Source organism: Notamacropus eugenii, chromosome 2 (assembly GCF_028372415.1).
Source record: "Notamacropus eugenii isolate mMacEug1 chromosome 2, mMacEug1.pri_v2, whole genome shotgun sequence".
NCBI classification, from domain to species: domain Eukaryota; kingdom Metazoa; phylum Chordata; class Mammalia; order Diprotodontia; family Macropodidae; genus Notamacropus; species Notamacropus eugenii.
The window spans coordinates 53,780,312-53,806,267 of NC_092873.1; the positions used below are offsets into that span (position 1 = coordinate 53,780,312).

The 25,956-nt window shown below is 46.7% G+C and overlaps 1 protein-coding gene across 1 annotated transcript in view; it reads left to right on the forward strand.

The window, feature by feature from the left end:
* Positions 1-25,956, forward strand: part of GPC1 (glypican 1) — a 154,091-nt gene that overhangs the window by 121,587 nt on the left and 6,548 nt on the right. Inside the window, exons 3-7 of the mRNA XM_072640332.1 lie at positions 19,635-20,026; positions 21,910-22,075; positions 23,153-23,283; positions 23,967-24,086; positions 24,989-25,122. Coding sequence (XP_072496433.1) covers positions 19,635-20,026; positions 21,910-22,075; positions 23,153-23,283; positions 23,967-24,086; positions 24,989-25,122 — 943 coding nt within the window. The remainder of the gene's footprint in view (positions 1-19,634; positions 20,027-21,909; positions 22,076-23,152; positions 23,284-23,966; positions 24,087-24,988; positions 25,123-25,956) is intronic.

Sequence of the window (25,956 nt, forward strand, 5' to 3'; positions counted from 1 at the left end):
AAGTTGGATTGACCCCCATGCCTCTGTAGACAAGATCATAGGATCCCAGTAAATTTAGAGATAATTCCTTCGAGTTACTTTGATCTGGCTCCCGATATTTTTTGGCAGACCAAAACTCAGGCTATTTAGCAGGTAAGATATGGTTTCCCCACCCATGCCCTAGGGAGCCTCACAGGTGTGTCTACACCTGTACAACCAGACAAGGCCTGGTCAGAATGGATTATTCATCAGCCTGACAGTTTAGGCTGGGAGTGGGGAGGGGCTTTGCTTCCCCCACTAAGGCTACCAAGCCCCTGCCTTCTTCCAGCCCAAATGACATCAGGCTCCATTTTCCCCTTCTCTCTAATAGCTCTCATGTGCACACAGACACACACAGAGACACAGACACAGAACACACACACACACACACACACACACACACACACACACACACACACACACACACACACACACACACACCCCTACCTTTCCCGCATCCCTTATTCAATGGCTAGGCCAGGCTCTTCTCCCAATATTAGGCCTCAGGGCCTAGTGTCCAGGAATATGAGATATTACTTCAGGCACAAATTAAACAGTTTTGGACCCTGGTTCAAATCCCACCTCTGACAGTTCTTATTAGTGTGATTTGGGAAAATCGTTTCCCTTCCCTGGGCTGCTTTCTTTATCTGTAAAGTGGGGGTGGGGTGGGTTGTACTACACGACCTCTGAGTTCAATCCAGCTCTAGACTTGTAATCTCTATCTCCCAACCTGCCTCCAAACCTTAATGAATTATATGGGTACGAAGTTATGCATGTATGTATATGTGGTTGTGTGTGTGTGTGTGTGTGTGTGTGTATATATTTGTGTGTGTATGAAATTGTATATATCATAAAATTATATATCATATAAAATATACAGTATTATATATCATATATAACAATATATTATTACCATCAAATTATTAGCTATTGACATTCTTAGATACTCATATAACATTTTATAATATAATTAATATACTGTAATTATATATGTATAGTGACTTAGATGCTACAGGTAAAAGAGTAAGTTAGTACTTCTTGATGGGGGAGAGATTCCCAGAGTGCAGGGATGTGACATGTCATCCTGGAAACCAGTGATTCCAAGAGTGTCTTCTAGACCATAGAGGAATTAACCTTTTCAGTTCCAGAAATCCTGCCCTGGGGCCCCACTATCCTCATTGACAAACACTCCACGGTACCCACTCTATTTCGGCAGGCCACCATGTTTCCGTTTGCTTTCTAGCTATCTTGTTGACAGTCTCCTTATCGCCACTTTCCAACCATCTTCACCCCCCACTTTTCAGTCCCAGCTAGGGCTAGGCATTCCATTTGTGAATGCTTTGGTTAGGAAACTCCTAAATGAATATACTCCCTCCACCAATGCAGGTTGACACATTCTCTGTACCTTGTAATCTTAGAGAATTGCCTAAAACAGGGAGAGTATGAGTGACTTGTCCAGGACCACAAAGCCAGTATGTGTTAGAGCCAAAACTTGAATCCAGACTTTTCAGGTCAACTTTCCATTCACTTCTACTAAACTTCTTCCAGTTCTAGAATCATAATCAAGTCAGTACCACATTCCTACTAGAAAGGTTGTGTTGATCAATTTCCCAATGGTTCCAGCTACTATCCTTTTAATTTTTTAATGAAAATATCCCATCCCCCCCCCCCATGTAGTGTCTTAGGTCAGAATATAAGCTACCTGAGGGCAAATACTGTCTTCCCATTTATATTTGTAAGTCCAGCACTTAGCACAGGGCCTGGCATATAATCGTACATATGTGTCTGTGTGTGTGTGTGTATAATATCCAGTTACCACAATGTTTAGTAAATGCATTTCCATTCCTTCAAATGCCTTTTCATTCTTTCAGCCAGGGAACCGAGGCAAAGACATATTAAGCCATAAATGGTTCCATCAAATGGGCATCTCAGATCATTGAAGAGCCAGCTAGGACAAATACAGACTTAACATGGGAATGGTCTGACCATTGGGTCACCCAATCAGTAGGCTATCATAATGAAGAGCTATATCAGCCAACATGATGATCCGCTCCCTGAGCTCAGCTTTATGGCCTATTGAAAAGATATCCCAACATGACAATTTTGATTTTAAAACAAATTTAAAAGGCAATCTGACCAGGACAGAGTTATGAGTTAGAAAAGGAAACCCATTAAGAAAAGGGCCACCTTGTTAACCAGGACCAGCCATCCTCATTTCCTTTTTCCGGAAGATTTTTCAAGCCCAGAATTTGTGTGGCCTGCGGCTGGGTCTGGGGTGGTCCAAATTCTTCTTCTCCAATGGGACTGACCCCCAGGCCTCAGGCTTTTTCAAAGGACAAACCTGTGTATGTACATGTCAATACCTATGGGTAACTCACATGCCATGAACTGGGAGGGATTTGGGAAGATGCTAGACTGGCCCCATTCCCAGGTAGGATATTTTACAAACCTTTCCCCAACAGGATGGGGCCTTCAGCATAAATCCAATTACCAAGAAACTGCCAGGGGTACAACAGGCCCCCTCCCTCCTCTGAATTCCTAGCATCCACTTCTCCCCCTGGTGTTTAGAAAACATACTGTCTTCCCTTGTTCTCTATTTTGCATGTGTGAGGATCCAATGAAATCCAAACTTCTTCACCTGGACCAAAGTGCTCCATGATCTAGGCCCATTCCCTACCCTTCTCCTATCCAGAATCCAAGCTACTGGCCAACTTGGACTACTAGCTGCTTCCTAAATGTGTACCACACATTCCCTACTATGCAGCAAACACTAGACTGCCCTTTCTGACTTAGCTCAATCAGATTTACCCTAACCCTAACTTAGCTCAATCACCACTTCCTGTATGAAACCTAGGCAGCCAGGTGGCACAGTGGGTAAAGTTATCTACTGGGCCTCAAGTCATCATTTGTATATCAGGGGATGTTAGCTGAGACTTGAGGGAAGCCAGGACATGTCCAATTAGAAGCCCACTCTCCCCCTGGAGACTCACTGTCCCAATCCACTCTTCTCCTGCCTTGGCTTGCGACTACGAGGGAAGAATGCTCTTTATTAACTTCAACCTTCAAATTGTAGGGCAGCTAGGTGGTGCCATGGGCATAGTGAAAGGTTCAAATCCTGCCTCAGGTACTGTGTGACACTGGGCAGTCATTTAGCCATTGTCTGCCTCAGTTTTTTCAACCATAAAATAAGGATAAAAATCTCCCAGGGTTGTTGTGAGGATCAAATGAGATAATATTTAGGAAGCATTTAGCACAGGGTTTGGCACATAGTAGGTGCTTTTTAAATGCTTCTTTCTTTCCTCCCCCCTCCACCCAAAATCTCCAGATCAAAATCTGATCATTATTGGAAATTATCTCATCCTCTGTTGGGCTCCCATAATACTATGGATATCTCTTATGAAGCTTCTTAGAGAGGAAGGGAGGGAAGGAGTCATTGCTTACATTCTAACAGGAAAGCCCAGCATAAAGTGAAGCTGGAAGATGTTTCTGGTGAAGAGGAGGAGGGAAGAGGAAGAGAAGGGACAAGGCAGACAGTGAGGAGATGGGGCAGCCTAGAGAATAAGTTGAGCCAGGAGCAAAGTTGTGTATGGGGGGTATTTGGACTGAGCATGAGGGTCCATGCACCATTAGTATAGGGGGGTCCCCAGATAACAATTCCTTCTACCAAGGTAGATTAGCATTTTCTCTAAATGTGAAGTCACAGGGTCATAGGTTTTGAGCTGGAAAGGACCTTTGAGGCCATCTAGATGAGCCTCCTCATTTTATAGAGGAGTAAACTGAGTCACAGAGAAATTAATTTGCCCAAGAACACACAGCTAGTAAATGTTTGAGGTAGGACTTGAACTTGGGTCTTCCTGACTCCAAGTCAACCACTCTATCCACTATGAGCTGCCTGGATCACTGAGAGATCAAAGTGCTCTGTGATCCACCCCAGCCAAGTTCAGAGGTGAGACTGAAGCCAACAGTCTCTCCACTAGCATGGCTGCCACTCAAAGTAGTGATCAATTATCAATATGCACTTATTAAGCACCAGTTATATGCCAGGCACTATACTAGGTACTGAGGATACAAATATCAAGAAAGAATTGAACGATGATGAATTTAAATTATCCAGACATCCACTCAAGCTGTCTCTGCACAAAGCAAAGTAGCCACTAAATTACTGACTTTGCCCTTGTAATAGTGGTTGCCATTCAAAAGGTAGAGAAAGTGATGGGACAGGGAAGGGGGAAAGAGAAAACTGCTTTACTTGAGATTTGTTTCTGACCAAGAAAATAAAAGTGTAAATTGACAGGAAAGGTGGGAACTTTGGGGAGAAGTGAACAAATGTTCCATTTGAAAGTTCATGGCAGATTTGGGGAAGTTGAGATTTCACAAATGAGGGCTGCTGTTCATTGTTTTTCAGTCATGTCCGACTCTCCATGACCACATTTGGGATTTTCTTGGCAGAGATACTAGAGAGTATTCTTCTCCAGCTCATTTTACAAATGAGGAAACTGAGGCAAACAGGATTATGTGACTTGCCCAGAGTCACACAGCTAACTAGTATCTGAAACCAGATTTCAACTCGGGAAGACTCTAGGTCCAGCAGGCTATGCCCTATGGCACCACCTAGCTGTCCTACAATTGAGGGTACAAGTCAATAAAAAACATCTTCCCCCTGTAGTCACATCTACGGCAGGGAGAAGACTGGCTTGGGACACAGTCTCTAGGGGGCAAGTGGGCTCCTAACTGGGCATCTCCTGGCTTCCCTTGAATCTCAGCTGGTATCTCCTGATATACAAAAAGCTTTTCCTGATCCTTAATCTCCATGCTTTCCTTCTGCAGTTATTTCCAGTTTATCCTGTATAAAATCTTGTTTGCACATGATTGTTTACATGCTGTCCAGCCCATTGGAATATAAGCCTCTAGAGAGCAGGAACTATTGTCTTTCTTTGTATCCCCAGTATTTAGCCCAAGGACTGGCACATAGTAGGCACTTAAAAAATACTTGTTGACAGAGCCATTTGCCGAAGGTGATTAGAATTATATTGGAATTATATGGGATTAGAATTATATGGAAAATTTATTGTCAAGTTGCGGTCACCATAAGTCAACCCTTGCCTTTGGGGACAGTTTGTTGCATGCCTTGCCCAAGATCTTGGGAAAGGCAGAAAAAACGTAGGAGTTGGACATGACTGCTGCCCACTGGCATGGAAATGCATTCTCATGCCAAGGAAAGAGAAACAGTGGTCCCCTTTCTCTCTACCACACTAGGTACCAAGTAAATAAAAGTATAAACTGAAGGAAAAAATGGGAACCTTGGGTAGGCTTCTGTAGCTTAAAGTAATGCAGCAGAAGATAGTTTAATAGGAATACGCAACTTAATACTATAGAAAGAGTCCTGTCTCTGGAGTCAAGAGAACCTGAGTTCAGATCCCACCTCTGCCACTGACTTATCAGGGAGGAACACCAAAGCACGGTGCTATCCCCTAGAAGACCCGCATCCAGAGCCCTGAATCCGCAGCTACTCAGAATGAATGAAGGCTCATGGGTGAATGAAAGGCCATTAAAGAGAGAAGATCATGAAAGGCAAGAGCGTGCTGTGGATGGAGAATAACAAGATCCTACTGGATGGCAGGGAGACCTGAAAACCAACTGAGCCCTTCATTTCTTCTTGCTTTTCTTTGTCAAGGAGAATGATTTAGAGATTGGAAAGGAAAGAACAAAAATGACCAAAGGGGAGTTGTTGAAAGAGAAAAGAAATTGCACAAAATAAAATTGTTGAAAGAGAAAAAAAAAGAGAAAAAAAATTTAAAGATGGAGGAACATTAATAAAGATGGAACCAAAATGCTTTTTTAGTTTGTCCCAGGAAGTTATATTCTCCATTAGTAACACCTCTTACCTTCCTCAGTTACAAGTTATTTGGCCATCCTTTTTATATGGATGACCACTTGTCAGGGATGAGATTATAAGGATTCTTTGTAAGATTAAATGGATTTGAATAAGTGGCCCTCAAAGTCTCTTCTAGCTCCCAAATTTAGTGTTACCGTTTTGTGGATAGGGCACTGGGCAAGGAATCATGGAAGACCTGGGTTCACATATCACTTTGGATACTGGTTGTGTGATCCTGGGCAAGTCACCTGACCTCTCATCTGGGTCACATTTGATGGCCTCTAAAGTCCCTTCCAGAGTTATGATCCTATGACCCAGGATGAGAGAGCTGCTGACTGAAGCTGGACAAAGAGACCATGGGCCACCTTTATCTCAGTATCAGGCAGAGCACACCTAGGCCTCCTCTACCTCAGAAGCTAAGCAAAGTGAACCCAGGCTACTTATGGGCAAATTGGGGTTAAGACTCCTCCATTTCAGCACCAAGGTGTAAAGTCAGCAAGAGCTGAGTTCAAATCCTGTCTCAGACACTCAGTGGAATCCCTGGACAATTCATTTTACCTCCCTTCGCCTCCATCTCCTCATCTATAAAAACACTTGCCTCGTGGGGCTCTTGTGAAGATCCAGTGAGATAACATATGGAAAGTGCTTTGCAAAGTTAAAAGAACTATATTATTTATTATTAGGATTATTTCTGCCTTTATTACCTTTATTTCTGCCCTAGGCAGAATGGGTCCAGATGGTAGGCAGCAGTGATGACACTGGATTACCCCTTTCCCCAAGATCAGGAGCTGCAGGTGCTGGAAGAGTTAGAAAATTCCAGGGTTAGAAAAACAGAAAAGTTTGTTGTAGCAGGATAAGAGGAGGAGGATGGATTTATCATCTACTGACCAAATGACTTCCATACTCATTTGGAAAATGCCAAGTGGTGAGTGGATCTCTTCTCGATCAATGGAGTCCCTTGTTGCGGTCTGGTTCCAGAGGGAAGGATGTGGCAGCGGCTGCAGACTCATTATTGACCAGAGATTGGAAGGCTTGGTGCCGGACCTTGTGGGGCAGACATAGTTGAGGGGTCCGTGGTCCTTGCAATGAAGGACAGCCAAGGGAGAAGCCAAGATGGACTCAGTTGCTGAAGTTTCCTTCGGAGACACCAAAGTTGTCTTTGCTGTATTGGAAAGATGGTTGGCAACCAGTTTGGAAGGCCCCAGGCAGTCAAGAAAACCACAGTCAGCCTGCAGCCAGGCCTGTGAAGGCTAGAGAAGTGTTGGCAGTTTAGGGCCGCCATCATCTGAGCTCTCTCTGGGTAAATATTGAAATTGTTGCTAAGACATTTTACCCAAACTCTATGATATCACCCTGTTATTTTCCTTTGGGCCGTACATCATCCAGAAGAGAAACAAAAACAGGGCTGTTTGAACTTGGAATTAATTCCCCAGTCATCTAGCTATGGTGGGAAGGCCACAGATATCCACCCTATAATCCGGTCCTGCTGTCAGCCGCCGGCCCTGCCCCAGGCTGACTGCTTATGGAGGGAAGGGACGATGTCTGTCCCCCACAGGATGTTCCAAATTTCACTGAGGGAGGCTCTGGAATATGTCTTCAGCTAAGAACATTACAGGCTAGCCAGGGCTGATATCTGATCCCACCACACTGTCACCAAGCCCTGAGCATCAACCTCCTCAGAACATTTGGTCCCGGCATGTTTCAGGGGCATAATCCTAAGCCCTGGAAAACAGACCTTTCATTAAAGCATCACACTAATTCATGGGATGATGACTTCCATGCCAGAGTCACTGCCCCATATGTCTATGATTGTCAAGGCTGGGTGGTATATTCAATTTCAGATCGGAAGACCTGGGTTCAAATCCTGGTTCAGCACCTTCCTGATCATTTAATCTTGGGTGAGTCATTTCCCAGCCTGATGATACAAACTAAAGATCACTGGACTTCACCATCCATCCTTTGGGCTTGCAGGGCCTTCTCATCCCTCCATCCTGTAGCTGAATTTTTTTTTATGTAATGTCACTTGTAAGTAGAGTATGAGCTTCTTGAGGACAGAAAGTATCTTTCTGTTTGTACCCCAGCATATAGCCTAGTTCTTGGCACATAGTAGGTGCTATGTAAATCCTTCTTCCTTCCCCTTCATTCATTCATTCATAAAAGAGGGACACAGACACACACACACCGGGAGGGCAATTGCTATTGCTTATAGGCTAGAGAGTTGCCTGGGAGACTCAGAGTATCCTTGGGTCCTGAATCTGGAGTTGGGAGGGACCTCAGAAGCTCTCAAGTCTTCTCTTCCTCATTTAACAGATAAGGAAACTGAGGATTAAAGTGACTTAGTGTCTTACTTGCAGAGGGTCAGTTGGCTAATAAATGCTGAAGGTGGGATTCAAACCCAGGACATTCTGATTCCAACGCCAGTATTCTAACCACTACACCACTTTCCCTCTGGTGGGGTAAAGTGATTGCCCAGGGCCGAGTAGCCAGCATATGTCACAGGTAAGACCCGAACTCAGCCCTTCCTGTCTTTGAGGCCAGCTCCCTGTCCACTATGTCATCATGCCTCTTGGGGTGCAGATGAGAAGGCATGAATAAAACTTCTCATCATCTTTAGATGCTCTCCCAGTTTGTTATTGTCACATGTATGTTAATTGTGCTGGGCTGTGAGTGTGACAATTGGGCAGATGCAGCCAGTGCTGCAGGATGTCACAGCTCTGCCAGCCCTGGAAGAACCTCAACCTTCTCCCTGCTTCCCCAGCTGAGGAGTCTGTTCTTCTATAGTCTTGGACGTCTTTCTCTTCAGTCCTGACCTCCTAAAGTGAAGTTCTTATAGCCCATTAAGGGGATCCCCATGGATGCCAGACCTGGAGAGAGTGACATGTTTGAGCGTTTGGAGCAAGGAAGGAAAGAAGGAGGAACCTCAGAGACCATCCAGGCTCACTTTCTCATTTTACAGATGAGGAAATCAAAACTCAAGAAGGTTAACTGACTTATTTAAGGCCACACAGCTAGCAAGCATCGGAGGTGGGATTTGAACCCAGAATCATCTACTCCAAATGCTTCCCCCAGCTCTCCCAGCATATCAAGAGAATCAGAATTCACAGAATCAAAGATCTCAAGCTGGAGGGACCTAGAGGCCTCCTAGCTCTTGGGGGGCAGAGAATACTGGTTTACTTTTGTCTTTATATCCCCAACAACAAACACAATGTATGCCTGGCATACAGTCAGCACTCCATAAATGCTCATTGATTGATTTGATCATCACAACAACCCTGTGAGGGGGGCACTATAAATATTAACCTCTCCATGGAGAGGTTGTGACTTGATTAGTTTCCTGCCTAATAAATGTCTGAGACAAGATTTGAACTTTGGGTATTCTTGATTTCAAGTTTCCTACTCTTCTCTAAGGCCAACCAGCTGCCTCAGAGGAAGGATTAAACTTGGTGTTCTTGGCCCCAAAGGGCAAAGAGAGGATTGATGAATGAAGAGATTCAGAGAGACAGATTTAGGCCAAAGTTTCTAAAAGTTAGCACTGTCCAAAAGTAGAATAGGCTGCCTCAAGAAGTAGGCATTGAAGGTCTTTAAGCAAGCCACTTGTCAGGGCTGTTTTAGAGAGGATGCCTGGTCAAGTTCGTTCAGAATGTGGGACCTCAGACATCCCTTCCAAGTCTGAGATTCTGTGATTTTATCATCACAGAGGAGAGGAGGCTTCTGGGAGGGGTAGTTTGACACAGCTGTTGCTCCCCTGTCCTTTCTGGTGATGGCAGAGACCACAGGAATGGGGGAGGGAAAACAGCTGCTGCTATTACTACAAACCCTCAATTCATCCTGGCCAAGCCCAGCAAAGGCTATCTTGGATAGGCCAGTGAAAGACCTTGACGGATCAATTACCAGAGGAGAGATTACTATTTCTCCTCATCTTCCAAGCAATGACTTGCCTTAATGATAATTTCCTCCTTCAAAAGGAAGAGACATCATCAGGGGGAAATTCTTTTCTGACTCTGATTCTCCCCATCAGGGAGGATCTGGTTACAGGAGTGAAAAGAATGGGGACCCTTGGGGAAAGTGACTACTCTATCCTAGAATTTCAAGGGGAGAGGAAATCTGAGCACAGTCTGACACACACCCTAGAACTGGGGAGGGCAGATTTCAAAGAAGAAGGGAGTTAGGTCCCAATGGACTAAAATTTTATAGGGGAAATTGACCTAGGAAAGAAGGGAATATTTCCAAAATGAAATTCGGAAGGAAGGAAGGAAGGAAGGAAGGAAGGAAGGAAGGAAGGAAGGAAGGAAGGAAGGAAGGATGGACAAAAAACAACAGTGGTTGAGAGAAAGATTGGGAATGATATGGAGATCTAGGAGATCTGGCAGAGGTGATTATTGAACCAGGTACGAGAGAAAGAAAACACTTGACTTGTAAAAGAGAAGAGGAACCAGAAGAGAAGGTTGGGGGACTCCAAAGTTAGTGAGCATGACGTGGATGAAGAGCTGGCAGAAGAGACTTCAGAAGGCCTGGCTGGACCGATGGGAGAACCAGGAGAGAAAAGGGCCATAAAAACCTAATGAGAAGAGAGAGTTTATCCAGTACAAAATGGTGAGTGACAGTGTCCAGTGCTGTGGAGAGGTCAAGAAGGATGAGGGCTGAGGAAAATCCATTAGCTCTCGCAATTAGGAGATAATTGGTCATTTTGGAGAGACCAGCTTCAGTTGAGTGATGAGGTTGGAAGCCAGAATGAAGAGCAGTTAGCAGAGAGTGAGAGGAGAGGAAGGGGTGGGAAGACTTTCTCAGGGATTGCAGCTGAGAAGAGGCGGCACGGGAGATGCTAAGTGACCAAGATGCTAGGATTAATTTGAGTTTTTTAAGGATGGGGAGGACATAAGTATGTTTTAGGGCATTTTTAGTTCCATCCTAGAGGTTTGGGCCAGGCCTTTGTTGCCTGCCTCTGTGAGTGGAGTAAGCTTCAGATGACAACATAATGTGGGCCCCCGTGGAGCCCTGAATGTCCTAGAAATTCCAGTAGTCTCCTTTCTGCCACTCCCAGAATGCTCTCTCTCCTCAATCTGCCTTTTAAAATCTTGGTCCTTTCAAAGCTCAGCTCAGGCACCAGTGTTTACATCAAGCATTTCCAGCCCCTTCTCCCTCTCCCTACCCCATTGCCTTGTGTTTCATTTGTCTACATCTCCATGTACCTACCAATACCCAGGTTGTTTCCTGGCAGAATGAAAGGTCCATGAGGGCAGGCACTATCTCTTTGTTGTCTCCAGATCCCTGGTGTCTCACATAGGGTCTTGCACAGAATGAGTTCTTACTAAATGTGTGGTGATTGATTAATTGGAGAGCAAAGGTCCCCAGACCTCAACCAGCTGGTCAAGGTCAAAGGGAGGTGACATGTTTTGGTCACTCCAAGAGAAATAGAATCAAGGCCAGACTTATCCAAGGGTGTTCTTGGCCCAATCTCCATAGGCATCTTCACATGCCTCCAAGGGTAGGAAAGGGGGGGGAGTATTCTGTGATAAATATGATACTTGGCACAGTCGTCACCAGCTGCTTCCCCCCTCCCACCATCTCAGAGTCATGTCTGAGAAATCGTGTGACTGAAACCTGACTCTAAGCCCAAAGGAACCTAAGGAGATGGAATTTCATTGGCGCCAGGATCCACTGAGAGATCTGAACAAGTGTTCAGAGGGAGACACCTCCCTCTCCCCCCAGCTTTTGGCTGGACCCTGGACACTCTTTCCAAAAGGGACACCATCCCAGAGGGGTCAGGCAACCAAAGGGAATGTAGAGATCACCAGATCATGGACCTAAAGCTATAGGAGACCTCACAAACCACCTTGCCCAACCTCCTCATTTTACAGATGAGGAAAAACTGTGACTCCTCCAGAGGCCCCTAGGGAGGAAGCATAGAAACCTAGGCTCTCTAATCACGGAGCTCTTGTCTCATTTAGAGCACCTTGGCATGATGGATCATCACTTCAGTTGTTAAAACCAAAATCTTAGGTTTGAGTTCAACCTGGACCAGTTGGATTTACCTGATTACACAGCCATGAACCCCATAGCCCTGGAATGGATTGACCCTTAACCTGTCTGTAAACTGACTCCTAACTGTGGCAATGGACGGACTGCTGTAACAGCAAAAACCCCTGCATAGGCAGAAGGACCTGCTGTATAGGTTCTTAGATCTGCTTTTATGAAAGGAAAGCAACTTTTGAGGGGTCAACAATCACTTTAATCAAGCATATATATCATTCACTTAGTTCAGGGGGAAAAGTCAGCACCCTGAACTTCTGAGAAAATACAGAGAAAGAAAGACCAACAGACAGGTCTTCCAACTGTCTGACCATTAATACATACATAGTTACCAGAGAGAGAAAGAACCACCAGCATCAGGGTTTTCAAAGCTGGGGGGCTCCTTAGTGGCTACCCAGAGTCTCCTCTGGCCAAACCGACACTTCCAGTGAGTAAACTCAAAAGTAAAACCTCACTTCAGAGTATTTATACACTTTTCAGAGCCAGAGGGCATTACAGCCCTAGAGAATCAGTGCTTCATTAGAAATTAACAAAAGATGTGGGCCTTCCTACAAAACAAATCTCCCCTAATCAAGCTTCCCTTAATGGTCAGGACCATTAATAGTGGAGAAGACCTTTAACTCTCATTAACATAATTAACATTACAACTACTAACACTGTCCACTGATTCCTAATACCAGCCATTGACTGATCCCACCTTTTCCCAAACATGAACTAAATAAACCCCCACGACCCTACCACAAACTGACTTCCCAACCTTGGCCTTGGCCTTGGCCACGGCCACCCCCAGACATAAACCATCTACCAGCCAAGGACTTACCACTAAAATAACTCCTACTGTGGAAGCCCCCTAACCTAACTGATGTATTGTCATTAACACTGTCCACAAACTGACCCCAAGCTTTGCTCATGGACTGACCCCTAACCCTTGTAGCATACTGAGTCCTAATCTCTTAACCACAACCTTATTCTTAAATCTGGCCAGGGATTTAGACCTAATCTTGTACTCTGTGTCCTAACTCTAGTCACGCACTAACCCTTAACCATGGCCACCCATAATCTCCCTGGCTACCTCACAGTACACCCCTCTGGTTAGAAGGGGGACATTATGAGAATGTGGATGACTCACTGCTCCCCATCCCACTGCTGTAGATGCTCAGAGCATGTCTCACTGACAGGGTGTTAAGGACTTATTCCCTCTCTCCCCCTCAGAAGAGCTACCTCGCAAGCACGTCCTTCTGGTTACAAGGGGGACTGACTGCAAATGTGCATGACTCACACTCCCCACCCCCCTGCTAGAGATGCTCAGAGCATGTCTCACTGACTATTAACAGCACGTTCTCTGTCCCTCTTCCCCTCTCTCTCCCTTTCCCTCTTTTTCATTCTGTTCCATCTCTCTCCTCTTCCCTTAACCACACACACATACATACATACACACACACAGAAAGATTAGTAGATAAGTTGATGTGATTACACATACTCATCAACGTATATGAGGTCAGTGATGATATCAGGCTGCAGGTTTGTTCTGTGGACTGGAAATAAGGACAAATTCAATTGTCTCTATATCTCTCTCTGCCTATTTGTTCTCAGTCTGAGACAGGATCAAAGTGATCCAGAATCACACAGGTCTGTTAGTTTGCTGTTGGAATAGTCCAGTCAGATAACGAATGAGAGATCTTTGATCATAGGTTCACACAGACATAGCATTAGACTAAAACAAGATATTGGTGCTTCATAGGATATCAGATTTAGAAACTGTGAAAAGGGCCTTCAAAGCCAGAGTCCATTTCACAGATGAGGAAACTGACACAGAAAGGTTCAGAAATGTCGCCGAGATCACAAGTGTCTGGGGTGAGATCTGAACTCAGTTCTTTCAGACTCCCACATTCAGTGTCCTATCCACTATACACCATTGCTACATTTGAGTCAGTGGGGGTAGAAAGAAAGAGCTGCCCCTTTTCTTTTCTTTCAGGAGATAGCTCAAAAGTGGACTTGGACCTGTTTGGAAGGAGGGGTTGAAGGAGGAGACATAGGAAAAGACAAACATTCAAGCACAAGCCAATGGCATTGCTGTGGATTTTAAAAAAAAATAGGGAAATCATAAGGAAGAGTGATTTAGTCCTGTCATAAACTTGATGGATTTGAGTCTGGAGCTTGGAAGGAAGGTGAGGGCTGGTGCCATAGAAATGAGAGTTAGCTGTAAAGGAACAATCCCCAAATCTGGGGAAGCAGGGCCAAGAGAAGATGGGAGGAGGGCTGAGGATAGTACTTTGGGGGATCTGGAAGAGGAGCCAATATAGGGACTGTTTAGGAGAGGATGGGGCCATGTATCAAGGAGGAAGTCTCAAAGGTCCCTTCCAGCTCTGTCAGGGCACAAGCATTTATGAAGCATCTACTGTGTGCCAGATACTAGAGATGCAAAGAATGAGACAGCTGAGTAGCTTAGGGGATAGAGTGCTAGACTTGGGATGAGGAAGGCCTGAGTTCAAAACCTCTCTCAGACACTTAGTGGCTGTGGGACCTTTTCTCAGCCTTAGTTTCTTCAAGTGTAAAATGGGTTTAACAATGACACCTGCCCTCCAGGATTGTTGTGTGGATCAAATGAGGTCATATCTGCAAAGCACTTCACAAACCTTGTGCTAGCTAATTAAGTAAATGTCCCTACTTTCAAGACTTTTACATTCTCTTAGGTCTATGATCCCATGAATCTCAGAACTGGAAGGAACTTCATCTAGCTCAGGGGAATTTTTTTGTGCAATATTTTGACAACTATGTTTCAATATGAATGCTTTCCCTTGTCATCTTGTGTATTTTATCTTATATATTTTAAAATGAGTATCCCCAAAGAGGAAGTGGGTCCATGTTACAGGAAGGGTAAACCTCTGATCTTCTAGATGCAGAAACCAAAGTCAGAAAATATTGCTGTGTGTATAGATGTGGATAAGCAGCCATCTACTGAAATATGAGAAGCTAGGTCATCTCTGTCCCCCTTCTTGGGAGAGCTCTCATTTCTGTTAAGTCTAGAGAGAAGAGGGCAGGAGGCTGACGACCCCACAATGTGCCTCCTCCAGAATAGGTGTTTGGCTGTTAGGCCACTGAGCACAGAGAGAGTCGACTGCCCTCATCCAGGATGAAAAGGCTTGGCTCTGAGTAAGGAATCTGGAAGCTGGTAGTCCAGGCAGCTGCATACCCTAGCTCTGGGTAATAGGCTACCCCTTTCCCTGGCTGCCCCACCAAAGGGGCAGAGATGGTTGGCAAATGGTTGAGAGCTGACCATTCATGACCTGAGCCTGGGAGAGTGGTAGGTGAGCTGGTCATAAGGAATTCAGAGGGAGAGCAGTTCCAAGGAGCAGAGAGGGTACCCTTTTCTTGGAGCAGACAGACTCCTCCAGGCAGAGGCACAGCATTTCAGATTTCCTGCTGATAGAAGAAGAAATAATAAATCCTACTCTGGGGCAGCCTGCCATGGGAAACAGCTTCTCCTTCATGAAATAAGTGAAGCCCATCAGCCTCGGGGGTCGTGCAAACAAAGCAAAGAACTCAGCCCTCTGTAGGTATGGGTAATTCAATAGACAGCACCCTGCCATTTTCAGAATGACCTGTCCTTGGAATAAATGAGCTACTCAGGGTTAGGTTTGTCCTGATTTCAAGGGAAGAGTAGCCACACCATCATCCATAGACTAGGAAGGCAGTGTGGTATAGTGTAAAAAGGCCTGACTCCAGAGTCCAAGGAGCCAGCGTCTCCTACTGTCTCTGTAACCTTGGCTGAATCCCAGCCTTCTGTTTCTCTTACTCTGATACTCTATGAGACTTCATGAAGACAGCCAGCCATAGTAGGCCATCTGCATTAAGTGTTATAGGCAATGAATGCTATAGGAGGGAGAAAGCACCTCTGGGTTGGTTATCACAGACTCCATGAAGAAGGCAAAACTCAGACTAGGTCTTAAAGAGTGAGAAGAATTAAAATAGGAAAGGAGGAGATCTGAAATGAATGACATGGAATGACCAGAGATGGAAGTGAGGGGTGGGGAGAGAGAGATGGGGCAGGAGGAGAGAGAGGGAGAGGGAGCAAGAGAGAGATGGTAGGAAAGGGAAAAAGAGAGGGAGAGAGAGAGTAAAAAGAAGGGGAGGCAGAAAGGAGGGAGAGAAGAGCTATAGAGAGAAGAAGAAGAGAAGGAGAGGAGGAAAGGGAGAGAAGAGAAAAACAGGGAGAGGGGGAAAGAAAAAAGGAGAAAGGGATGTGGAGAGAGGGGAAGAGAGACAGAGGGGGAGAACAGGGAAACAGAGAGAAGGGGAAGAGGGAAAGGGAGAGAAGAGAAAAAAAGAGAAAGAAGGAGAGGGGAAGAAAAAAGGAGAGAGAGGGAGAGAAGAGAAAGAGAGAGAGCTGGAAAAGTAGGTTAGGCCCATATTGGGGAGGGTCTTGATTGCCAGGAATTTTCATTTATTGGGGAGCCACTGAAGTTTTTTGGGGGAAAGAAGTAACTTGATCGCTGTGGTGTTTGTGGCTGATTAGTCTGGCAGCCAAACAAGGCTGGATTGGAGGGAGTGACTGGATCCTATCCTATAGCATTAAGAGACTTTGCAACCATATAAATGTTATTGTGATTACTGTCATTATTGGGAACATCCATGCCTGATTCTGTGCCTTGGCTGTGGGATGTTAGAGCTCAAAGAAACCAGAGAAATAGTCTTCTCCTAATCTCCCATTTGACCAAAGCCCAGAGAATTGAGGGTTCCACCCAGCCGAAGAAGATCAGGGTTGCCAGTGACTCAAGTTTCAAGGATCTTTCCACCACATCCCACATTTCTAGGAGTGAGGGGAAATTTGGAAAGGGAAAGGAGGCAAAGCAAAATCTCAGGCCTGATGTTCTATGCCTTCTTTAAAAAAAATTATTAATGTCTTTTATTTTTACTTTTTCATTTTCATATCTCCCCAACTTGGCAAGATATTTCTTACTGGGGGTGGGGAAGGGAGTAAAAAAATAAATTAAAAAAGGAAAGAAGGAGTAAAAGCAGTTGAGCAAAAGTAATGGACATATCAGATAAGTCTGAGTACATATGCAGTGCTTCCCACCCCCAGACCCCCACCTCTGCACAGAAGAAAGCTCTGTGCATATGGAGTCTTCTACCAGAATCTCCAAGAGATCCTATGGCATCAGAGAGGAGGAAGAGGGAGGGGAGGAGATTTGATTTGTTAAAGTAAAGAATGAGTAATCACTTCAACCTTCCCTGGAACCCATTCACCCTTTTCATTTCTTTATATTAATATTTTTGCTTTCTTTGGCACAGTCAGCATTTTTGAGAAAACAGACCCTGAGGCAGGAAAGGAGGCCAACCAGATTCTAACTCAGCCAGTAGGGGATTGGTCAGCTTCCTCTTGTGTGGTGTGCATCTGATGTATCTGCTACTTGAGGCATCTTCTTTGGTTGACAGCCTCCTCTGAAACCTCTCTGACACAGTGGCCAGCCCACACTAAACCTAGCCAAGATACTTACTTTCTTTCCCTCTTGGGTACTGCTGGAGTTTTAGAAAGCCTTTGAGAGAGACAGAAAAATAGACAGAGGGAGAGAGGGAGAAGAGAGAAGAGAGAGAGGGGGGAGGAGAGAGAGGAGAAGAGAGAAAGGAAAGAGGAAGAGAGGGGGGAGAGGGAGAAAAGAGGTGGGGAGAGAGAGAATTATCACTTACAAGAAATAAAGTAAAATAAAGAGCTGGGTTCAAATCCTGCTACCTGTGTGACCTTGAACCTCAGGTTCCTCATCTATAAAATGGCCCTGCGACTGTCAGATTCGCAGCCCCAGGGTCCCCAGGGGTGACCCTCCCAACTCCAGCATTGAGCAAGCCCCCCATCATAGTGCCTTGTATTTATTTATTTGCAGGTTGTCTCCCCCATTAGATTGTAAGTTCCTCAAAGGCAAGGACTGTCTTTTACCTTTTTGTATCCCCAGAGCTTAGCACAATATAGCACATCGTAGGCACTTAATGTTGGTTGACTGCCACCTGACCTAGTCAACATAAGCATGTTTTGGTTACAAAACATGGTGCCTCCTAGATCCTCTGCCCCACAAACTCCTGATTTCTCTTCCTGGGTACAGCTAGTACCCCCCTCACCCTTCCACCCACCTTTCGGAGTCAGGACTTCTTGGGGTCACCATTCTACCATAGTGGAAGTCAATGACCTAGATCGATTGCATCATGGTGAGCCTCCCCTTCAGCTCAAGGAAAATGAGCAGGTTTTCAACAGCCCAAGGATAGTCAGGGTCTTGGCACATAGAAGTTTATGTGCATGTGTATCAGTGAGTCAATCCACAAACATAGAAGTACCTACTATGTGCCGGGCATGTTGCTAGGCACTGGAAATGTGATGACAAAAATGAAAACAGACTTGACTTTAAGGAGCTTATCTCCTTAGGAGGATACATAGGCATATACAAAGTTGGTGTTTTGTATAGGCATATACAAAGTTGGTGCTAGAAGCTTTGGTGAGGTGATTAGGGGCAGGGGGAGGAGTAGAAATAAGGAGAAACTTCATACAGTCTAAAAGGAAACCAGAGATTCTAAGAAGCAGATGTGAGGAGGAGGGGGAGGAACATTGCAAGCGCTGGGTCAGCCAAGGATGGAGGCAGAGAGGCAGGAACATCCCCACCAACAATAAAGAAAGGGTCATTTCTGTACAGCTTAGCTCAAGGAGGACAGAGGGGTGGGCAGTGAGGGCTGAAGCCCAGGGAATGGACTGCGTGAAGAGGATTGCATTGCCTTTCCAACAGCCATGGTGGGTCTAGACGTTGATTCAATGAGGCTTCTCTCTGAGCGCACAGTGGTCAGTAAAGGAAGTATGAGGGCAAATAGGGCTGGGCCACTTGGAAAAGGCCAGCTGATACAAGGCTTCCATCTGCAAAGAGTGTGGGAGTGAGCACCCAGCAGGGGTAGAGCACAGGGGGACTGGTAGGTGTGGTCAGGTAACGTGGCCATTGGTGGTTTGGGGTGCCCTGGGTGGGGTTCTTGATTGTGTTACCCTGTTGCTCTCCCCTTTGTGTGGGAGGAGTGGTCAGCAGAGGACTTTGCTTCTTGGCCTATGTTGCTATCTGGAAAATGGTCGGATATCTCTTCCTGAGTGTGGGGACTCCCTGTGGCCAGTGCGTTGTGGTTTATACCCAGAGGCAACGAGGAAACGGCTAGCCTGGAGAAGCTGCCTTCCAGAGGGCACCCTATCCCTTGTGGCATCCATGTGGCAGTTTCATTGCCCTGCCGGGGTGGCAGAAGATATCCACAAAGACATCCAGAAGATAACCTATGTCACCTGGCAGTTACTGACCATGGTCTGAGTGGATAACAAGCTTTAACAATTCCATCCTTCCTCTTTTCCTTTCCCCCAGCCCCCATTTCAGTCACATGGGATTAGGGGAAAGAAGGCTGGCTGTAGAGTCAGAGGGTCCGGATTCAAATCATACCTGATTCTTTTAACCTCCCTTGGCCTCAGTTTCCTCTTCTGCAAAATGAGGAGATTTGTCTATAAGGTCCCTTTTAGCACTAGCTCTCCGATCAGTAACCTGCGGTTACTGAGTGACTGGGGATGGGGGTGTCCAGTGTGGACACCGTCCATGAATTGGATGGGGATTTGGTGGGTCTATTAAGACTTTGGGAGGTTGAGGCGGAGCTGCGTCTGGTCCCCACTCCCTGATGACCCCCTCTTTCCTCTCCTTCTCCCAAGGTCATTTCCAGGACCTGCTGAACAAGTCGGAGCGGGCTCTCCAGGACACGTTTCCTGGTGTCCACGGGGACTTGTACACCCAGAACTCGCGGCTGTTCAGGGATCTCTACTCGGAGCTGCGCCGCTATTACCGGGGGGCCAACATCAATCTGGAAGAGGCACTGGCTGAGTTCTGGGCGCGCCTGCTGGAGCGGCTCTTCAAGCAGCTGCACCCCCAGTACGTGCTTCCAGACGAGTACCTAGACTGCATGGGCAAGCAGGCGGAAGCCTACCGGCCTTTCGGTGAGGCACCCAGGGAGCTCAAGCTCCGAGCCACGCGCGCCTTTGTGGCTGTGCGCTCCTTTGTGCAGGGCCTGGGCGTGGCCATCGACGTGGTCAGGAAGGTGTCCCAGGTGAGTGCGGATCGCCTGCCCCCCACCCGCGTCCTCACAGCTCTTGTGCCCATCTGTTAAAAAAAAATGTCCCATGCACATCGGTCAATCAGCAAGTATTTATTAAGTACTTCCTGAGTGCCCAGCCCATAGCCTGAAGTGTGACGGGGCCCTGCCTTTCGAGTGCTTCCATTCGTTCATGTCTATCTTCAGCGCAACACCGAGAACACAAAATTAGGCACGACCCCTGCAGATGGGCCTCCAATGTCCTTGTTAATGAGTCCAGAATCCTCTCCAGGTTCTAGCAAGGCTCCTGGGGAAGGCTTTGTTACCCGACATTCACCACTGTCATCCTGTGTTACTCTCATTCAGGGAACCTGGAAAGAGGGTTGGCTAGCAAGACCTGAGTTTCAGTCATCTTCTGACTCATCCTGGCTATGGGACCTTGGGCCAGTCCCTGACCCTCCCAGCATGCCAGGAAACTCATAAGAATGTGTCTTCATAAGGCACCTTAGAAGTTACTGAATTCAGATCATCCCGTTTTTACAGATGAGTTACAGAGAGGTGGCCTCAGAGTCAGCCCTGAGTTCAAGGGCAGACTCTGTGACCCCAACTGGGTATCAGGAGCCCAGATACCATCCAAGACAAATTTCAGGGCTCCTTTCCTTCAGCCTTGGGAGAGGGAGTTTTATTATATCAATGTAATCACAGAGGGTGGAAAAAAATATTAATACACATCTAATTCATCTCATAAAGAGAAAAATGAGAGTTTTTCCCACTCCTGGTAAGAGCTGGTCACTCTACTAGATATCATGGTGTCAATCTGGGGGCTGCCACCAATGGGTAACTCATGGAACCGTAGATTTCAAACTGGTCACCTCACTGTCCTCTTACAGATGAGGAAACTTGAAGACTGTCTTCGTACCATCCCAGCAGAGCCTAAATTTGTTGAGGACAGGACCCAGTTCATTTTTGTCTTTGACCCTCCAGTGCCTGACACAGGTGCTTACACAGTGCTTGCCTGATTTTCACTGGCTGGGGAAAGGCTCATTGTCCATCCTGAGACTTGTAGAGTCCTCAGAAAGGCCAGTCAGTCAGTGTAGGCTGCTAGCGCCCTTGGATACAGAAGTGGTAGTTTCACCTGTGTGTGAGCCCTTTGTTTCCCTATAAAGGAGGCCAGGCCCTCTTCGAGGATGGGTGCACATCCTCATATCCCTGGCTGAGCAGCTTGGACAACAGTGGTCTGGGAGGGATCCAGCCTCCACCCCCAGGGAGACATACACACTGGGAGCTTGGGCATCAATGCCATCTCCTTGCTTCCTCCAGCACTTACTGTGACATTAGTCCCTAAGTTTCCCCTTGGTTGGTGTCCCATATCGTTCTCAGGTTTCATACCCGGAGCTGGAGCAGCTGCCCTTCCTACCTAGGTCTCCAGGCCCTGGGCATCCAGCCCCCCTCCCTCAACCCCTTACCCCACACACACATGCACAGGCCCAGCTGGAGGTCAGCCAGAGGGAGTGGGAGAGGGAAGCAGAGACCCAGAGCAAATACTAACTCCAGCTTATATGGACCTGCTAAGTGTCTGCCCCTGGGCCCTCACCTGAATCCTCCCACCTAACAGACTCCTTTTATACATAACATTCTGTCTCCTGGATCCAACAGTTCTGCCTTACCCTCCATGGGCCCTGGTTCCTTTTCCAGATCCAGCCACCTGGCCTCAGTTTCCTAATCTGTAAAAGGCCTGTAAAGAAGGCCTTGAACTAGAACCCTATGGAATTCCCAATTCCATTGTCTTCCCTCCAGCATCTGACACCCTGGATAACACTCTCCTTGATCCACCCATAGTCTGGCCAGGTAACTTAGGGCCCATTGGGCGATGTTGACCATGCCCCTTCTGCTTGCAGGTCCCCCTGGGCCAGGAGTGCTCTCGGGCCATCATGAAGCTGCTCTACTGCTCCCATTGCCTGGGCGTCCAGAGTCCCCAGCCATGTTCCGGCTATTGCCGGAACGTGATGAAGGGCTGCCTGGCCAACCAGGCCGACCTGGACACAGAATGGAGGAACCTGCTGGGTGAGAGCATTTCTTCTAGCTCTAATCATCCCCTCCTGGCCGTTCACCCTGCCCTCTTCCTGTTTCATCGAGGCCACACTGTCCTCCCCAGATTCCATAGGCCCCTCTGTCTTCCCCACTACCCTGACCCCTGGAATCTCCTTCCACTGAACCTTCATTCCCCAGCTCTATCTGTCTGCCTTCATTCCCACCCCATCATTCCAGGCTGCCTTTTATGCCCACATAGGAAATGAGACTGAGCTGGGCTGTCCTAGATCACAGGGATAAGGGATTCCTAGAACCTTCTTTGGAAGAACCTTCCCCCTAAGGAGTGATGTCCCACCCCAACCAATCTGAACTTCCACAGAAGTTCGTCTTTTTTTCCTTAGAAAACTGATCTGTGAGCCCTCTTAGAGTGCAGACCATGGGTCCTCCCTCTCCTGCCCCTACTTCCCCCAACAAAGTATGCCTGAGGATAGAACTAGGCACATGTCTGATATTGAGGGTATGTGTGCTGAGTACAGATTAAGGGGATAATGTTAACTTAGGAGACTAAGAGATAGGGGACATCCAGGCAGGCTTTGGCTGGCCTGGGTCTGGCTTTTCCTTTGTTTTTTTGGTCCTATTCATTTGAGACCTCCAGCATCCCATCCTAGGACCTAGTCTCTGATTTACCCAGAGATCCTATTCTTTGTTCTTTGGGGCTAGTTCAGAGCACATCACACGGAAGGAAATATCCAAAGCCCCGTGTGGCCCCATGCCTACTGAAGGGCTGGATTTATCAGCAGACTCCCTGACCTGAAGCCAAGTCACAAGACAGGGGGCCTCTGGGGTAACCCCCAACTTTTTATCGTGTAATTTAGCAATCCTGTGAAACTTAGGGTCTCCTCAGAATAATGATTTTAAATACAATTACAAAGGAAACCAAAGGTGGATGAAAATGAAGATGTCCTTTTTTTCTATCCAAGTTCACAGATCCCCAGGGTTAAGACCCCTGCCCTAGATGTTTCCTTATTTCCTCTCCCCAAGAGGGTGTGCATGTGTCCTGGTACAGCATAAGCTCTCCCACTGATGCCTCTGGGTTCGTTCCCCCTCCAGACTCCATGCTGCTTGTGGCAGACAAGTTCGATGGCCAGACAAGCGTGGAGAGCACAATTGGGACAATCCACGTTCGGATCTCAGAAGCCATCACCGCCCTCCAGGACAACAAGGACACACTTACAGCCAAGGTGAGGATGCCTGCCCATGGAGGGATCAGAAGGGAAATCAGGCAAATACCCATATGGATGTACATTGAGGGTTCAAGGGACAAAGATGGTGCCCAGCATGGTCATGCCTCTACCCACAGCACCATGTACACAATCAAAAAAACACAATTTCCTTTCTCTAAAATGGGCCACAAGAGACAGTGTGATTATACGAACTTGGGATGTCTCAGTGCCTGCCAAGGCAGCCCTCTAACAACTCTCAGTGGTCAGAGTGTGTCATCAGGCAGGCTAACACCAACATCATAGGTCTGGTTCCAGCAGAGTTGCTGATGGGTGCCAGGAGAAAATGTTTCCACACTGGAAGTTCCCATTACCCCATAAAATTCCCAGTCTGGACCTAGACACACACCTATCCTGGTGTAAGGCAGGGAGTGCAAAGGGAAAAGCAGAGGTACCACCTCCAGGAATCACTTTCTAGGGACTCAGTTTCCTCATCTCTTAAATAAGGAGGTGGGACTAGATGGTCTCAGAGGTCACTTCCAAGCTAAGTCTACAATTCCCTCCCTCACTTTTCTCCCCTCAGAGTCTAGAAGAGAGCTGGGCAATTACATCCAAAAGGAGGAGATGATGGAGTGGATGAAGGAGCAGAGGGAGCCGTTTTGTTAAACTAGACTCCTCCTCACTTCCTGGGGGGCTTTCTCTAGGTTTTTCAGGGCTGTGGAAATCCCAGAGTGAGTGGCAAGGGCGCTGGAGGAGAGGAGAAGAGACGGCGAGGGAAGCCTGTTGCAGAAGAGAAGCCATCGGGGGTCGGGCTGGAGAAACTGGTGAGTATGTCCCTCGAGTGCAGGAGCAGCCCCATCAGGGACCTGACCTTGGACATGATGGGTGATCTAGCAAAGGAAGATGGCAGCACTTCCAGCCCTCAATCAAAGGTCACCGCCAACAATGATGATATAGCGATGATCAGAGAGAGCATTTACAAAAATGCTCTTGAGAAGTACAGAAGCACACTTTTACATAGATTATCTTATCTCATCCTCACAAACACCCTGGGAAGGAGGGGCTGTTATCATTCCCCATTTTACAGATGAAAACACAGAGATCAAGAGAGGTTATGACACACAATCCTGGATCATATATTTAGAAACATTCTAAAAGTGACTGGATCCTAGGGTTGGAAGGTCCTGAGAGTTTATGAGTTTAACACTGTCATTTTACAGATGAGGAATCAGGCTCAGAGACATAAACAGACTTGTCCAGCCACTTAGCTAATAAGTGTCTAAGGTGGGATTTGAACCCTGGTCTTCCTGACTCCAGCCCCTTATCCACTGTAACATTCAGCCTTCTTCTTCACCATAGCTAAGTGGGCACTTGACTGACCCTAGGCAAGTCACTTAACCAGTCTCTGCTTCAGTTTCCTCATCTGTAAAATGGGGATAATAATGGCACCTACCTCTCAGGGTTGTTAAGAGTTAATATTTTTAAAGCCTCTCAGTATAGTGGTTGGCACATAATAGGTGCTTAATAAATGCTTATTTCCAATCAGGCATTTATTAAACATCCACTGTGGGCCACTGTGGCTTTGTAAGTACATCTTGGGCAAGATTAGACACCAGGCTGGGAAATTCATTCTCTCTTCCTCCCAGGCTCCCTCCACACTTGATCCCACCCCTCTGTTGAGATGACCCCGTGGGCCTCATGCTGTCTCTCCTGTGCCTCTCCGTAGGTCTCAGAAGCCAAAGCCCAGCTGCGGGACGTCCGAGACTTCTGGGTCAGTCTACCTGGAGTCCTGTGCACTGAGAAGGTGGCCATGAGCTCAGCCATTGACGAGCGCTGCTGGAATGGGATGACCAAGGGGCGGTAAGGAGAAGACCTTTCCCCACTCAAAAAACCCTTAGCTAGACAGACTACAACTTTCCTGACCTCCCTAGGGCCCGCCTCTTGCCCCTTGTTTTGGTGAGGCAGTTAGGGTTAAGTGACTTGCCCAGGGTCACTTGCCTAGAGCCAGATTTGAACTCAGGTCCTCCTGACTCCAGATCCAGTGCTCTAGCCACTGTACCATGTAACCATCCCCTCTTCACATTCTTTCTTCTTCCCTATTCTATTTCATCCATCTCCCATCCAAACCCCAGGTTGAGGAGGGGAAGGAGAAGAGCCCCATTCCTTCCTTTTTTTGTCAGTATTTTTTTTTTCACTAATCTTTCCTCCCACCACCTCACCTCAAAGATAAAACAAATCACTCAACACATGCAAACCAGATTCCCACATGAGCTGTGTCCGAGCACATCGGCCTTTTTCTGCATGTTGTGTTCAATCCTCTCTGTCCGGCAGGGAGATGAGGGACATTTTCCCCTTCATTCCTCTGGCCCCTGCTTTATCTCCACAGCTGCCAGAGCCCTCAAGTCTTTCCAAGCTGTTTCTCTCCAAGAGGTCATTGCATCCATTGCTTTCCCAGCTTTGCTCTGCATCAGGATAGCAGCCCATGCCATCACTTCTTATGGCACACGATTCTCACATTCATGGACCACAATTTGGCTAGTTTTTGCTGACCACAAAGAGAACAACTGTGACTATATTTTGCACATATGGGCCCATAGGCCTAATAGGTCTGTGTCAAAGGGTATGCACACAGTCCCCTTTTGAGGTCTGCACCCCATCCTGCAGCCTTTGACTACATAAACGAAGATCTGTTGG